At 35.4% G+C, this 17,818-nt stretch overlaps 1 protein-coding gene across 1 annotated transcript in view; it reads right to left on the bottom strand.

The window, feature by feature from the left end:
* Positions 1–1,732: 1,732 nt before the first annotated feature.
* Positions 1,733–17,818, bottom strand: part of LOC149848799 (phosphopantothenate--cysteine ligase 2-like) — a 47,284-nt gene continuing 31,198 nt past the window's right edge. Inside the window, exons 8-11 of the mRNA XM_090005285.1 lie at positions 4,191–4,310; positions 3,764–3,992; positions 3,254–3,301; positions 1,733–2,039 (exon numbers count right to left, since the gene is read on the bottom strand). Coding sequence (XP_089861411.1) covers positions 2,023–2,039; positions 3,254–3,301; positions 3,764–3,992; positions 4,191–4,310 — 414 coding nt within the window. The 3' untranslated portion in view covers positions 1,733–2,022. The remainder of the gene's footprint in view (positions 2,040–3,253; positions 3,302–3,763; positions 3,993–4,190; positions 4,311–17,818) is intronic.

The raw sequence follows: 17,818 nt of genomic DNA, 5'->3' as shown, positions 1-17,818 counted from the left end.
TTTATTATTAGTAAATGAACTTATATTGGCCAAGTCGAGATAAACATTGGTTGTTCATTTGCAGCCCTAGTGCATGGTATTCCAATAGAATTGCTGGAATCATATCCAACAAAATATCGTGGTATTTTCAAAAAGCACAATGTGATATTTTTGTCACCCATTTTAAATAGTTAAAATATCATCGATATTTTGCAAACACCGCAGCGTGTTTGTATGGCCGTTTAAGTGCAAATATCCTTAATTTATCCAGATATTTATGCTTTTTTTATTAAAAAAAACTTGAAAAAAAAACCGGTTTTTTATTATATGTACTTTTATGTATTTCAAAACTCTTATTCCATTTCACTTATCCTTCCTCAAAGGTGTTGCGTTCTTATTTATTTTACTGACATTTTGCTAATAAAAATGCCAAAAAAAATACAAGAATTTACTATTTTCCAATTGTCGCTTTAAACTTTTGTCACTAGGGATGCAAGATGCAACAGGTTGGACCCATGCCAACCTGGATGGGAACCAAACCAGATTCATGTCCAACTGCACCCTGTGGCTTGAAGTGCAGTATCATGGATTTGAGGCCCTACAGAAAGGTGAACCCTTGCTTCTTGGGGTTACTTGCATATGGATTTCAATTGAGGTTCCAACCAAATCCATTCCATGCTTTGGCTAGGATCCTGATTTAGATTCAATTAGCACAATGTAGATCCAATCATTTATTACTAAAATGACATAGAGAAAATCACAGACAAAGAAACGCGATTTAACGTGGTTTGGCAAAGGGATGTACCTCTCTACATTCAAATGAAAGGGCTCTCACTTCTCTCACCCATGAAACAAAGTGGATATGAGAAGCTATGCTTGAAACCTAAGTGGACAAGTGAGTGCTAAAAAGTAGTATGAAGCATGAACAGAATTAGTTTTCAAAGTAGTAGTGAAAGTGTGTGAGAAGCAGAGAAAAAAAAAGGAAACATGATGCAAAAGAGTGGGAAGTAAAAAAATAATAATAACATGAAAAACACAAAAAACAAAGAGAGATGAGGGAGAAGCAAAAGAAAAATGAAAAGAATGCAAGAGAGAAGGGAGTAGAAAGCACACTTCTTTCAAATGGGATGCGAGTTGGGAAGCATGTCACTTCCTGTTTCGAAAGCGTGATTCCGTGGAAGCGCGCTTCCCCTCATAGGAAGGGGCTTTCAATAACTATGGTTACATGGGTCGGCTTAAGATGTTCAAGTTGAAGGATATCATGAGTTCGACACATGGGGTGCGCATCCCTTTTCACTGGGACACAATTAGCAGGCTCACTGGGACAGAAAAGCAGAATTAAAAAAGAAAATCAAATGACAAAATCACTTGCATCACTAGGGGAACATCATTGCCGATCTGTACAGGCAAGTTCTCAAAGTTACCACCAACGGAGGGCTCCGCTTTTATGGTAGGAGCAGCTAGCTAGTGCACGTCACCTTATGTTGGGACGTTGCAGGTTTAAAACCCAATGGTATAGTTGTATAACTGGTAGGAGTCTGCCTAAACCCCAGCTTGCCTTTCAAAAAAAAAAGTTCTCTAAGTTACCACTACATTTGGCTCTGTGTTGAGGATTTGGTTTCCAGTTTAGTGAAAACTATTATAAGAGGTGATTGTTTGGGAGAAAATGAGGTCAAGGAAGTAGTAGCTTATGGATGATGAAAAGCTCATACTAGGTATGTTTTTTTACATGTAATCAGATTCTGACATCCATCAAATCCAAATACCATCAGATTCGGTAGCAAAAAAATTGAAAACATATCTGCATCCAGTCATCATGGGGCATGGTTTCGGTACCAATTTTGACTAAACGAATTGAGATTCGATATGGGGTAAAATCTGATCTGATGACATATCTAATGGAAATGAGATAAGAGATGAGACATTCCAGAATTGGTAGCAACCTCTCTTAGAGGTAGTAGCTGTCAACACTACAAATGGTTGGCTTTCACTTTCCAATTCCAGAAGCACCCTCAGACTACCAGCTCCCAAAAGCCTTGATTCCTAATTTGGCTGGATATCTGGTTTAGAAAAAAACAAAAAAATTAATAAATAAAAAAATATTCACTTTGTCGGCTAAATTTGATTGGTCGATAGTCTAAGCATCTCATGGATCATATTGTCGGTTGTATACACTATACGCAACAAAAAGAAGAAAAAGAAAAAAAACATGATAATAGCTATTCACTTTTTGTCGCAGTTTAATGATGCTTTTCTTTATTTTAACAGGAGGAGGGAAAACCCCCTTGGGATTCGAACCCGAGATTTCCTTTTGTTATGATAATGTGACCTAACCATCCTGTTATCTCATTCGAGCACATTTGCTATAATCTACTCTTTGAGCTAATACCTTAAAAAATCTACTCAAATTTGAAAAATGCCCGCTCCACTTGTGGTTTTCACCATCTTTTTGCATACACACATACAACATTAAATGATCTGGTATGCAAGTTGGTAGGTTTCTCTAGCCAAACTCAAAGAAAGTATTCGACAAGAGATGGAATACATTATAGAAAACAAAATCACTTGGTCCAGATTTGATGAATACAGAGCGGTTCAACTCATTGGTAGCTTAATATTTGTTTATTGGGATGCCAAAAAGATCCAAGGGTCCCTGACAAACTAAATAGTTATCTCTCAGCTGTTGATGCAGGTAATTAGGGGTACCAACCACATTTTAAAGGTGTGATAGTTCTATACAAAAAAAAAATAGACATTTTCTCTATCGGCCTTGGATACCATATTGACTTTAAACATAAGCAAAAGTTTCACCTTATACAGGAAGGCATCTGCAGCTAATCAATTCTTTAAAGAATGATGCACAAGAATCCATTATTTGGAAAAAGTTTTTTAAGAGTAGCTGAACACCATAAGAGATTTTTTTTTCTCTCTACCTTGCTACAGTTATGGACCCCAAACAATAGAACTATAAAATTTAAAAGCAGATGTTTTTTATCTAAGGATTTGGTTTTAGTATTTTTCACATCTGAAAATGAATTTGAATCCGAGTATGACTCAAATTCTAACAAAAACTTGCCGCTTCTAAATGCATTAGACATTCAGTATATATTTCTCTCTCCTTCTGAGTTCAGCTCCAACCCTTAATCCAAATAACTTGGATCCGATTATACGCGGCCTGAGTCCAAACAGTTTACATCCATGTATAAATGGGTTTTAGTTCAGGGAATTCGTCAATTTTACATCCCAGGTTCGAACCAAGATCAGTTCCACTTACTTGTTAGGTCATGACTTAGTTTGAGCTCATTCCACCAACACCTATGCCCTTGGCCCATGCAAACAAAGGAAAAAGAAAAGGGTGTTTTTTAGTGAAGACAAATAAATAAGGTCAAGGAGAAATTTCGAAGAATAAATAATAAGGTAAAAATTGGAAAATACACGACCAATAGAAAATTTACCAAAAAAAATGATAAATCATATATGTATATAGAGGGAACTTAGCTTGAAGACAGTACATACAAGAACAACAAACACAGGTAAAAGAAAAAGTAGGATTTTATTTATATAAGATATTTGATAAGTGTTTCTTGTCTTATATTTTTGGTATCTTCAGTTTGAATACCACAGGTTTAACTACCAGGAACCAAAAAAAAAATGCTTCCGTAAAATCATCTTCTTTTAATTCTGTTTCTCTTTTTTATTTAAATTAAAATAACCTTCATTTTGTACAATAAGCAGCACGGTCTCTGGGTTATCCAGGCAACAATAATTTAAGTAGAACCCTCACCTTCAAACTGCTTAGTGAATTCCAAGTGGCTCCGCACAAGGAGGTCGATGAGCGGCTCTTCCACATCAGCAAACTCATTGTTTCTGCGAATAGTAAACTTGTCAGCTGCAACGAGGACTATTACCTGCTCCTTACGTGTCAGCAGCTCATTGGCAACAACTGCATGCATTGTATATCTGTTGAGTGCCATCTCAGCTTTCTCCAACAAAATCTCAGTATCTGTCTCCAACTAATGCATCAAAAGAGGGAGACATGAAATCAAAACCAGCATAAATCTTTGTATTCAGAAGACTAGTCAAAGTGATATCATCAAGGGCCACTGAGTAGTACAACTATCTGGTGAACCCTAAATCTCATGTTTTTAAGTGGAAAAATGCTCGACCTGTACATCGGTGAACCATAGATAAATTTGGCATCTCTTACCAACCTTGAAAGACACACAAAAGGCCTTGGGAGCCCATTCATTTCTAAGCACTGAAAGCATCTTTGGCACTGGAGCAAGACTCACATTCAAATGACCACCAGCAGACTGAATCTTGTGTTCTACCTGAAAAATAAACATCAAATGCAACCCAGATTATTGGGGCAGATACTGCCTAAAGTTGAGTAAAATTGCAGTCAAAACCAACTTCGTTCATTCTTGAGATGATCTAGAGTTTGAATTGAACCTCATTTACCAAAGTCAACGCTAGGAGATGGAAAAAAAAGGACAGGTACATCTAATGTATCAGAATATCTTTTTTTTTTTTTCAGTATGATATTTAACATATGCTTTTGACCTAGAAAGCAACGAAGAATTGCAAATCTTGCTAACATCCTAAGATGTCTTGGATTTATCAGGGTAAGATTGCATTGCTATGACTCTATTGCCATTTTTATCAGGGGAAAGGACTTCCATCTGCTATGTAAGCTATAAACTTGCAATATATACTCTGCCAGCCATGCAATTACAAGCTTACGGAAATTCATTCCACGAAAATGCAAGAAAGGCTTGCATTGTTGCTAAGCATGCATAAAGAAGAGGAAAAAGGAAAAGGAAAAGGAAAAGGAAAAGGAAAAGGAAAAGAAGATGACTGATGACAAGAGGAAGAAAGGGAGAACGAAGCAAGGTTCAAAAAATATAGTAGGAGCAAAGGGTCACAAAGGAAAAAAAACAGATGAATTAAGAGAGAAAAAAGAAGAGAAAACCTTCATTCAACTTAGCTTTTTCCTTCGACTTCTATGGTGTTTTCCTCTTTGTTTGAGATCATTCCAATATTTTCATGACAGAAAGTGATACAAATCAGGTTTGATTTTCTTGTAGGAACCTCAAATACCCAGAAGCTTTCCCATAACATAAAAATAAAGATATAGAGGAAGAGTAAAAATTAGAGCAACCAGTTCATGTTAAGATTAATGTATCATTTTTGTATATATGTATATATATATATATATATATGTGTGTGTGTGTGTGTGTGTGTGTGTGTGTGTGTGTTGGGGACCAAGTCAAACTAGTTGACTTGCTCCAAACAGCTAGAATTCTAGCCGTTGGGAGGTCTCTCATTCTTTACAAGAGATGACTCCTCCTCTCTTAATTCTTCACTATTCTTCTTCCTCTCTTACTCCTCTAAAAATAGAGATGGGTGTGTATGTGTAAGGGTTGAGAGAGTGATAGGTAGTATTAGGCTTGTGTGTGTTTAAGTGTATTGTAGTGAGGTTTGAATGTTTTTTTTTGTATTTTTAATGTTTATTACTAACAAAGTTATTCATTCACACTTTCATGTGTCTTTTAGTTCTTAAGTTTGTATCCAAATGTACAATGTTTTGATTCTTGGAGTTCATGATGGAGTGCATTGAAATCCATACCATTTCATGATATGGTATCAAAGCGAGACATCGGGGTCTTAAAAAAGATTCGTATTAATGAATGGTATGGACTCAAGACTTTCGCATTCTTATATGTATCTTTGACTTTTTTATTTTCATATGTATGGTAATTGTTTTTAAAAGTGTTATGTTAAAAATAAATGTTTTTTTTTTAATACGTAGAAATTGTTGTGACTGATATATGAAATATATGTCTTAGATTATGGATGGGGGTAGTGAAAAATTATATTTTGCAAAGATATGTGGTTTCTTAAAATCCTGTATGTGTTCATGTTTTGCAAAATATTAAATTTCATGTTTGAATGTCCCTTATCTTATGTGTATACATGGAACATCTTTGGGATTGTTAATATATTGTGATGTTTCTTTAGGTTATTTTGAATTATGTGACCAAGCATGAATTTTTAATGATATATTGTGTGAACTATTTTAACATAGATATTTTTCTATGCTTTCATAAAGGTCTTCCTACCATATGAATGTGTTATTCCATGTATGTTTGAGTGATATTGCTTTATAACTTATTAAGTAAAATTATCTTCAAATTATTGACTTGTGTTGGATTAAGGAATTCTTGGTATATGCCTCAAAGTAAATCATATGATTATTATTGAATGACATAAGTAGGCTTGTCATTATGTACTCGAATGTATATGTTAATGATATTAATTGTGTTGTATCTTTCTCTTAGTAGATTCTTGTATTTATGCTTCCTGTCGAGCATTATTAAAACTTAGTTTTGAAAGATTCTTGCATGCTTGGTCCTTAGTGGATTTATGTGCTTTTGCCCATTGGTGATTTATTGATTTGGGTACTTGTGCACTCTTACAACTCCTAGTAGTTTCTTTCTTAAGCATTGATATTTTATATCATGCTTCTTAGAGATTTCATATTTGTTGCATTGTGATAAAATTTCTTGCATAACATATGTGGGTTCATGATTAAAGATAATTATATATTAAACTTCTATATGTAGATCTTTATGAATCTCTACATATTATACTTCAAGTGTCTCATAGTAGACTTATGATTTAGATTTAGCTTCTTAAAAAAAACTATTATTTTTGTCTCTATTGATTTGTATTGAATCTTTGTGCCTTGGTGCATGTGTTCCTTGATTGATGGATTTATGATTCCATTATCTCTTGAAAGGTACTCCAAAAATTTAAATCTCCTCGATGTTGATTGATTAATTTAAACATGATCCTTATGAGAATAAATCGAATATCAGATGTGTGGAAGCCACCAGAGTTAACTTTTTGTAGGAAATAGGGAGAAAGAGAAAGAGAGAGAGAGAGAGATGCTCAGAAAACGGCATCCACGCTTGCAATAGGCGTGCCCTAATAGTATTATATGAACTTAATATACATTGGGTTTAAAGTACAAACAAATTACAAAAAATGCCATTACACAATATAAAACATTATTATGTGATCGAACACACGGATCTGGATCCAATCTAGATCCAATGACGTCTAATCACATTTTATCACCCTCCCTCAAGTTGTGCATGATCACAATAGCATGGACAACTTGTTCTTTAAGAACCAAAATTGATGCTTTGTTAGGCCTTTAGTGAACAAGTTGGCAACTTGACTTGCTGTGCGAATGTGATGAGGCTCAATCTCCTTGTCTTCAACCTTCTGTCTAATGAAATGTTGATTTATCTCAATATGTTTTGTGCGACTACACTGTATTGAATTATAAGCAATGTTAATAACACTCTGATTATCACAAAAAAAAATGATTGAGATGCTCCTTCTCCTAAATCAGCTAGAAGATGTCTCACCCATGTAGTTTCAGTTGTCCCGGCTGCCATAGACCTGTATTTTGCTTCAGTACTGGATCTAGCAACAAGTCTTTGTTTCTAGATCCCCTCTCATCTGGATCCCCTGCCCAATCTGCATCTGTATAAGTGATGATTTTATGCCCCTTATTGTCAGACCAATTTCTTTGATAAAGAAGACCATCTTCAATGGTTCCTTTCAAGAATCTTAAAATTTTCTTCACAGCATCAACATGACCAGTTCTTGGTTCGTGCATAAATTGAGATACCCGATTAACATAATATACAATGTGAAAGTAAGATACTAAAGCATCCCAACAATGCTCTGATATTTAGTTGGATCATTATATAAGTCTTCACCATTAGAGCTTAGCCTTTGATGCAAAACGCTACGCGTGTTTAGGGGTTTAAAATGTCATTTTTGCCCTACTCAAAAGATCAAGAATGTATTTATGTTGTGTAAGAGTTAAAACTGTCAGATTTCACTAGGATCTGTCACACGTGAAAAGAGAGATGAAAGAGAAAGGAGAAGTTGCGACTGTCACGATTTCCAATAATGAAATCATGACCTAAAACATGTATATATATCCTTCGTTTACAATATGGGTCGGGTCTGATACATTATCCAGACCCAGAATACAAAATAACAAATACAAGTAAAGAATACATAGACAAATAGACTTTTTCACCCCCCCTCAAGTTGATCATGGTTTTGAACCATGAACAGCGTGCCTTTTTAAGTGTCCAAAAATGATCATTGGTCAAGCCTTTTATGAATATGTCTGCAACTTGTCTTTCAGTGTTAACAAATTCAGGTTCGATCTCTTTTTCTTCAAACTTTTGTCTCACAAAATGTTGACCTATCTCAATGTGCTTGGCACGACTGTGATGAACCGGATTGAATGACATGTTAAGAGCACTTTGATTGTTGCACAACAAGACAGACCGAGATATTGTTAAAAATAAAATTGTATCCAAATACCCAATAAGGGTATTTTTGTCTTTTATCATATAGTATAGTCCACTAAAGACTGAAATGTAATTTAACATTATAATAAATAAACTGCCATACAGCTTAGGCACAACAGTAAAAAATATGACTGTTGTGCACAACAGTCAAAATATGACTGTTGGGCAGCAGTCCAACTAGACGTTGGACTGCCACCCAACAGTCATAATAATGACTGTTGGAAGGCAGTCCAAAGAGCTGGACTGCCTCCCATGTGTTGGAGTGAGGCTCTATAAATAGAGTCTCACTCCCTTGTTATTCCTCAATGCTTTTAGAAGCATTTGAGGGTTTTCTCTAGAGTTTTTTCCCATCTTATAGGCTTGTATAACTCTTGTGTTGTTTGGTATTTTTATCTCTTTTGAGATTGTATTTGGTCCATTAGTGACCAACTTTAAGTGAGTTTATTAAAGCCCTTTGTTGGCATTGTGTTTGTTTCCCTATTGTTCCATTGTACCTTGTTTCATTACATGGTATCAGAGCGAGGTTCTTAAAAGAAGGAGAATCTCGTGAAGGAAGTGTTCTTCGATCATTGATCATTCCCTATCTCCTCTAGTCTAAACTCAAGTATTCATTATGGGAGAAAGAGAGTTCGCCACCGTCATCACCTACAAACTCAATGAAAACAACTACTTGATGTGGGCGACGGCTATGGAGAATCATATCAAAGAAAAAAAATTGTGGGGTTTTGTTAGTGGTTCTACTAGTGAACCACAACTCAAATTGACTAGAAGAGAAGGAGATCAAGTCAAAGCCTTGTCCGAAGAAAAAAAAGAAAAAGCCTTGGAAGAATTCCAAAATAAATTGGAAGATTGGGAGGCAAGCAATGCACAAATACTCTCATGGTTTATGAATACCATGGAGTTCAAGAACGCCACCAATATCATCAAATTCAAGAAGGCATGTGACGCATGGAGCTTTCTAAGAAGTACTTTTATCCAAAAGGATATGGCTAGACTTTATTATCTCCAAGATAAGGTACGTAATTCAAAACAAGGAGATAAAAGTGTAAGATTTTTACGGTATTTTATCTCCTATTTGGGATGAATTAGCCATGTTGGAACCAAAATGGGAAGGTTCGGCTATTGATATGAGAAGGACCCAAATCGAAAGAGAAAATCTTTTCTCCTTTCTTTATGGCCTTCGACCGGAATTTGAGCAAATAAGATATTTCTTACTTCATAGGACCACTTCTCCTTCTATAAGTGAGGCCCTTGCTCAAATTTGTCAAGAAGAGACAAGACTTGGAATGCACAAGTCTAATGATGAGGTCCTTGCCATGGCAAGGCCCAAAAATTTTGTGAAAACATATAAACCACCTCACTTTGAGAAGAAGTTCATTGGAGAAGGACACAATGAAGGAGGATACAAGGGAGGATACAAAGGAAAAATTATTTGTCATCATTGTAAGGAACCCGGACATATAAGACCGGAATGTCCCAAATTTAAAAAAGTGGCCGCCTTAAGTGAAGAACCTCAAGAATCAAGAAAAGGGGGCAGCTTCAATGAATTAAATCTTGCTCAAATAGCAGAGGCCTCACTTCTTAAGGCTGCACCTTCTACATCCGGAGCTGTCATCTCATCCTCGTCTCCTCCAGGTAAGACCTCTTGGATTCTAGACTCAGGTGCTTCTTTCCACATGACTCATAATGAGTCTCTATTATCTGATTGCACTAAATCATATTTTTCATGTGTGTCAACTGCCGATGGTACCTCTTTCAAAGTCAAAAGCTTAGGAAACCTTGATGATATTTCAAAAAAAAATTTTGTTCCAAAAGTGAGAGTCATTCCCAAACTGGATTTGAATCTTTTTTCGGTCTCTCAAATTGTTGACTATAGTTGTAAAATATTCTTCTCATCTAAGGCGTGTTGGGTGCAGGATCTCCAGTCAGGGAAGCTGATTGGGCAAGGCCATAGACGAGGAGACCTTTACTACATGGATTTCCTGTGTTTACCAAAATACTCGTTTTGTAATCATGTCAAAGACATTAATATAGATCTTTGGCATAAAAGATTAGGACACCCAAGTATATCCAAATTATCTCTTTTTCCATTTTTGGAAAAATTTTGTAAAGATAAAAATTTTGTATGTGAAGATTGTATACTTGGAAAAATACAAATGATACCTTTTGGGTCTATAACCTCTGTGACACATAAAATTTTTGAATTAGTGCATTCGGATGTGAGGGGTCCCGCCCCTGTTATGTCAAAAGGTGGTTATTCGTACTATGTTACATTTATAGATGATTTTAGTAGACATACTTGAATTTACTTTCTAAAACTTAAATCCGAAGTTTTTTCATGTTTTAAAAATTTCATAATCTAGTTAAAAATCAATTTAAAACAAATATTAAAGTCTTGCGCTCCGACTCTGGGGGAGAGTTTCTTTCAAATGAATTTCAATTATATCTAAAAAATCATGGAATTGTGCATAAAAAATCATGCCCTAGGACACCTCAACAAAATGGGATTTCTGAAATAAAACATCGTCATATTATTGAAACTACTAGAACCCTACTTATTTCAAAAGAAATTCCAAAGCAATTTTGGGCTGAAGCTGCCCTAACCGCAGTCTATCTGATAAATAGAATGCCTTCTCAAACTTTGGAAAACAAGTCTCCTATTGAAAAACTCTTTAAAATTTCTCCTGATTTAAAAAGGCTAAGGGTATTTGGTTGTAAATGCTTCGTGCTTCTTGAAAAATATAGCAAACTCTTTCCTAAAGCCATAAAATGTGTCTTTCTTGGTTATGCTGATAATCAAAAAGGATATCGATGTTATGATAAAACAAATGATAAACTCTATGTTTCTAGAAATGTTACCTTTCTAGAAAATGACAGTGGATTTGATTTTGAAGTTCCTAAGAAAGAATCCGAGTATGCTTTCTTATTTGATTTGTTACCCAATAAAGGTATTAGTAATGATATTGAAACCTTCGAGTCTATTAATGACTCAAGTAGTGAACCATCTCAAGATCTTCTTCAATACTCTAGACGAAATACTGGGGAGCATCCATGTGCCCTTGACAGATATAATCAATTAACAAATACTGAAGAAACTAGTGTTAGAAGGTCAGAACGAACACATAGGCCTCCAAGTAGGTTTGTCTCATATAAATCCTTCTTACCAAACTACAGGGCATGTCTTCTAGCCATTCATTCCTATCATGAACCATCCAACTATAACGAGGCCAAAAATATAAACGAATGGGTTGAAGCCATGAAAATTGAATTAGATGCATTACACAAGGCTCACACTTGGGCAATTCAACCTCTTCCTATCGGAAAGAAGACAATAGGGTGTAGATGGGTGTTTAAAATTAAAACAAAAAGTGACGGGTTTGTTGAGAGATATAAAGCAAGACTTGTTGCAAAAGGATATTCTCAAGAATATGGTATAGATTATGAAGAAACCTTTGCCCCAATAGCTCGTATGACTACAGTTAGAACTCTAGTTGCTATAGCATCCATTCGAAAATGGTTGATATATCAGTTAGATGTTAAAAATGCATTTTTGAATGGAAACTTAAATGAAGAAGTATATATGGATCCTCCCCCTGGTCTGTCTATTGAAAAAGGCATGGTCCTTCGTCTTCAAAAAGCCTTATACGGGCTTAAACAAACCCCTAAAGCATAATATGATCGGTTCAGTGGTACAATATTAAAACTTGGATTTAAATCTTTTTACACTGACACCGCTCTTTTTGTGAGATCTACAGGTACCTCATTGATCATTCTTCTTTTGTATGTTGATGATATGATCATCACAGGGAATGATCAAAAGAAAATTGAAGATATTAAAATTTTGCTTAAAAAATCTTTTGATATGACTGATCTTGGTTTTTTGAGATACTTTTTAGGAATTGAAGTAGCCTACTCACCAAGAGGATATATTTTATCTCAAATCAAGTTTGCAGCTGATATTGTTGAGCGTTCAGGAATCACGGACACAAAATATGCTGATACTCCTGAAGTAATAAATGCGAAAATGCGAGCTGAAGATGGAGTATTATTAGATGATCCAACCCCTTATCGACAAATTATTGGATCGTTGATGTACCTGTCGATTACAAGGCCAGATATTGCGCATGCCGTACATTTTGCAAGTCAATTTCAACATGCGCCCACAACCGTCTACATGAGTGCAGTATTAAGAATAGTTCGATATATCAAGAAAACTATATCTAAAGGACTATTCTTATCCTCTTCCTCATCTTTAAGTCTTATTTCTTACACTGATTCTGACTGGGGAGGAGATCCCAATAACCGTCACTCAACTACTGGCTTTTGTGTGTTTTTAGGTGATTCTCTCATTTCTTGGCGATGCAAAAAACAACAGAAAGTGTCTTTATCCTCTACGGAAGCTGAGTACAGAGCAATGGCTACCACAACCACTGAAGTTGTGTGGATGAGAGCACTACTTTCCAATATGGGTGTTGATGTCTCAAAACCTTCAAAGCTATGCTGTGATAATAAAAGTGCCATCTATATAGCCAGCAATCACACATTTCACGAGCGAACAAAACACATTGAGATGGATTGTCACTATGTTCGCGAAGAATATTTGAAGCGGACCATTACATTGCCATATGTCCAGTCCGAATTTCAGATTGCAGACTTCTTCACCAAAGCTCTTCCACTACCTCAATTTTTGTATCTTCTTAGCAAACTTTCGGTGATTTCCCCATAAGTTTGAGGAGGAGTGTTAAAAATAAAATTGTATCCAAATACCCAATAAGGGTATTTTTGTCTTTTATCATATAGTACAGTCCACTAGAGACTGAAATGTAATTTAACATTATAATAAATAAACTGCCATACAGCTTAGGCACAACAGTAAAAAATATGACTGTTGTGCACACCAGTCAAAAATATGACTGTTGTGCACAACAGTCAAAATATGACTGTTGGGCAGCAGTCCAACTAGACGTTGGACTGCCACCCAACAGTCATAATAATGATTGTTGGAAGGCAGTCCAAAGAGCTGGACTGTCTCCCATATGTTGGAGTGAAGCTCTATAAATAGAGCCTCACTCCCTTGTTATTCCTCAATGCTTTTAGAAGCATTTGAGGGTTTTCTCTAGAGTTTTTTCCCATCTTATAGGCTTGTATGCCTCTTGTGCTGTTTGGTATTTTTATCTCTTTTGAAATTGTATTTGGTCCATTAGTGACCAACTTTAAGTGAGTTTATTAAAGCCCTTTGTTGGCATTGTGTTTGTTTCCCTATTGTTCCATTGTACCTTGTTTCATTACAGATATCACTTCTCCCACTTCAGTTAGCAAATGCCTGACCCATGTGACTTTAGCAGTAGCGGCAGCCATGGATCTGTACTCAGCCTCAGTACTTGATCTAGCAATGGCCTTTTGTTTTCTATTGCTCCAGGATACTAAGTTTCTTCCAATGAAGATGCAATATCCTGATGTAGACCTTCGTTCATCTGGATCCCCTGCCCAGTCTGCATCACAATATACAGTAATCTCGCCCATGTCCTTGTCAGATGGTTTTGGAGAATATATCAATCCATCCCCAACTGTTCCTTTCAGATATCTGAGTATCCTTTTAACAACCTCAATATGCCCAGTACGCGGTTCATGCATGAACTGGGACACCTGATTGACTAAATAAACAATATTAGGTCGAGTGAATGTGAGATACTGTAACATCCCTATTAGGCTGCGGTACCTGGTGAGATCCTCACACAAGTCTCCATCATGAGCACTCAGTTTTTGGTGAAGAATACTTGGAGTCCCTAGAGGTTTACAACCCTTCATACCTGCTTTGGTTAGAACGTCCATCGTATACTTGTGTTAGGTGAGAGTCAACCCATCAGCTCGACTATCAACTTCAACTCAAAGAAAATAACGCAGGGCACCAAGGTCTTTCATTTTGAATCTCTCACTCAATAGTTTCTTTACTTCTTTGGTATGATCCTCAGAGTTTCCTGTGATCACAATATCATCAACATAAATTAGCAATAAGGTGATCACATTTTGCCCTCTAAAGATGAACAATGAGTGATCTAGTAGGGAGTGAGAAAGCCATGCTTCTGAATCTCAAGAGCGAAGCTATCAAACCAAGAGCGAGATGCTTGCTTTAGGCCATAGATAGCCCTTTTTAGTCTGCATACATTTGTCTTACAATCTTCCTCATAGTATCCAGGTGGTTGTTCCATATAAACTTCCTCCTACAAATCTCCATGCAAAAATGCATTCTTAACATCAAGTTGACTCAGTGTCCATCCATGTTCAACATCTAAGGAAAGAATGATTCGAATCGTTCTCATTCTCACCACTGGACTAAAAGTTTCATCATAGTCTTGTCCTGCTTCTTGTGTGAAACCCTTTGCCACAAGTCTTGCCTTGTATCGTTCAATGGTCCCATCTGGTTTATATTTTATTTTGTAGACCCATTTGCATCCTACCACATTTCTGTCAGGCGGTCTGGGAACAATTTCCCAGGTTCCACATTCATGCAAGGCTTGCATCTCATCATTCATGGCTTCTACCAATTTCTTAGAAGTGGTTGCCTGGTAGTACATAATAGGTTCATCTTCCTTGTTGAGAGCAGTAAAAAAGAGTTGAAAATCCATGAAGAAATTGTTGTAGCTGACCCACCTATCAATAGGATGCCGCATGCGACTGGATCTCCTGACGTCAAGGGTGTGTGAGGAGGTAGGTGCAGCCTCTTGAGCTCGATTTAGGAGTCCTGAAGCAGCCGTTCTCTGTCTGGTGTAGGAAATGCCTTTATACCTTCCCAATTCCAATGGTGGTGCTGCTTCACAGTTCTGCAATTTTGACGTACCAATGATCTTGGGACTCTCTTCTTCGTGTTGCACATAGTCCGAATGGCATTCTTCATTCGAACTATCAAAGAGCATTGAATTCAGCCAAGGGTAATAAACTTCAACTGAGGTAGAGGACATGTCACCTTTGCCAATTTTATGATCGAAGTTCAGCTCGTCAAAAACAACATTTCTCAAGATTTTGATGCATCTGCTAATGGGATCATAACATTTGTATCATTTGTAGTCATCCACATATCCCACAAATCTACACTTTTGAGCCTTATCCTGAAACTTGTTTCTCAAGGACTGATCAATATGCACATAACAAACACATCCAAAAACACGTAAGTCATGATAATTAGGATGAATTCCAAAAAGGCAATGATAAGGAGACTTGTTTTCTAAAACAACCATGGGTAGTCTATTTATCACATGTATAACAGAATGAAAGGCTTCTGTCCACAGATTAATGGGAAGATGACTGTCATGAAGCATATTCATCGCACTTTCAACAATATGCCTATGTTTGCGCTCAACAATCTCATTCTGTTGTGGCGTGTGTGGACAGGACACTCTTCTTCCTATCCCATTATTTTGAAGAAAAGAAATGAAGTCACTAGATGTGAACTCCCTTCCTCTATCACATTGGAAAAATTGAATGGAGTCGGAGAATTGATTTTTTACTAAGGACAGGAAGTTCTGAAACAAAAGGAAAGCTTCAGACTTATTTTTCATGAAGTATATCCAGGTGTATCGAGAGTAACTGTCAATAAAAAATAGATAGTACTTGCTTCCAAATCCAGAGATGACTGGAGCAGGCCCCCATACATCAGAACATATTATCTCAAAAAGGCTTTGAAGCTCTTTTATTAATGGAACAAAAAGGTAATACATGACTCTTGCATAAAAAACAACTGGAACCATAGTTATCAAAAACACGCCTTGAGGCGCAAAAGGCGCGCCTTGCCTTGAGGCGCGGTCCTCTGTGCCTCAAGGCACAAAAAATTGTTATTTTTTTTTACTTTCCAACAAGATTTCTGAGACATAATCAGCAAAATTTTTGTAGGTTAATCTCATATATTTTCCAGTTATTTCAGTTATGTAATAAATTTCTTAATATATTACTAATTTACTATATTTTAACTTTTGTTGGTTAATCTGGTATATTTTTCAATTATTTCAGTCATGTAATTAGTTTCTTAATATATTTTAACTTTTGTTGGTTAATCTCATATATTTTTCAGCTATATAATCAGTTTTTTAGTTACTTTTATATGTTAATCTCAGATTTTTTAGAATAATCTCATATATTTTAACTTTTGTAGGTTAATCTCATATATTTTTCAGTTATGTAAATAGTTTCTTAGTATATTTTAACTTTTGTTGGTTAATCTCATATATTTTCCAGTTATGTAATCAGTTTTTAGTTACTTTTATATGTTAATCTCATGTTTTTTAGAATAATCTCATATATTTTAACTTTTGTAGGTTAATCTCATATATTTTTCAGTTATGTAATCAGTTTCTTAGTATATTTTAACTTTTGTTGGTCAATTTCATATATTTTCCAGTTATGTAATCAGTTTTTAGTTACTTTTATATGTTAATCTCACATTTTTTAGAATAATCTCATATATTTTAACTTTTGTAGGTTAATCTCATATATTTTCCAGTTATTTCAGTTATGTAATCAGTTTCTTAGTATATTTTAACTTTTGGGGGTTAATCTCATATATTTTTCAGCTATGTAATCAGTTTTTTAGTTACTTTTATATGTTAATCTCATATTTTTTAGAATAATCTCATATATTTTAACTTTTGTAGGTTAATCGCATATATTTTCCAGTTATGTAAACAGTTTCTTAGTATATTTTGACGTTTGTTGGTTAATCTCATATATTTGCCAGTTATGTAATCAGTTTTTAGTTACTTTTATATGTTAATCTTATGTTTTTTAGAATAATCTCATATATTTTAACTTTTGTAGGTTAATCTCATATATTTTTCAGTTATGTAATCAGTTTCTTAGTATATTTTAACTTTTTTTGGTTAATTTCATATAATTTTCAGTTATGTAATCAGTTTTTTAGTTACTTTTATATGTTAATCTCATATTTTTTAGTACTTATTTGAGATTTTCTATTTTTTATTGGTTGTTATTTCATCAATAAAGCATTTCTTTATTTATTTGTATTTTTATATTTTTTTTATAATTTTTTTAAAGTTTTCAAAAAAAAATTGAGGCTTACGCTTTACGCCTCGAGGCTTACGTCTCGCCTAGGTTTTTGGTGGAGCGCCTCGCTACGCCTCAACGCTTTTCACAACACTGACTGAAACACTTTTGACTTCTCCCTTCCACATTGAGACTTTCTTTTGAAATGAGATTATTAGAAACAAGTTTATCAATAAAATGACTCCCACAATGTCCTAAACGACTGTACCATAGAGAAGGCTTATGACATTCAGAAATACTAAGAACATTTTCAGAAAGACATAAATCTAATAGAGACTTCAAATCCGGGTGAGCAGGACAGGCCGAATGACATGGATCTTCTTGAAAGACATAAATATTGCCTTGTCTTTGTCCTTCAGCGAATGTTTTCTTCGTGCGAA

Source organism: Nuphar pumila, chromosome 1 (genome assembly GCF_984573655.1).
Source record: "Nuphar pumila chromosome 1, dmNupPumi1.hap1.1, whole genome shotgun sequence".
Taxonomy (NCBI): domain Eukaryota; kingdom Viridiplantae; phylum Streptophyta; class Magnoliopsida; order Nymphaeales; family Nymphaeaceae; genus Nuphar; species Nuphar pumila.
The sequence above is the reverse complement of the archived record's forward strand: the minus strand, read 5'-3'. Positions and strand labels throughout refer to the sequence as shown.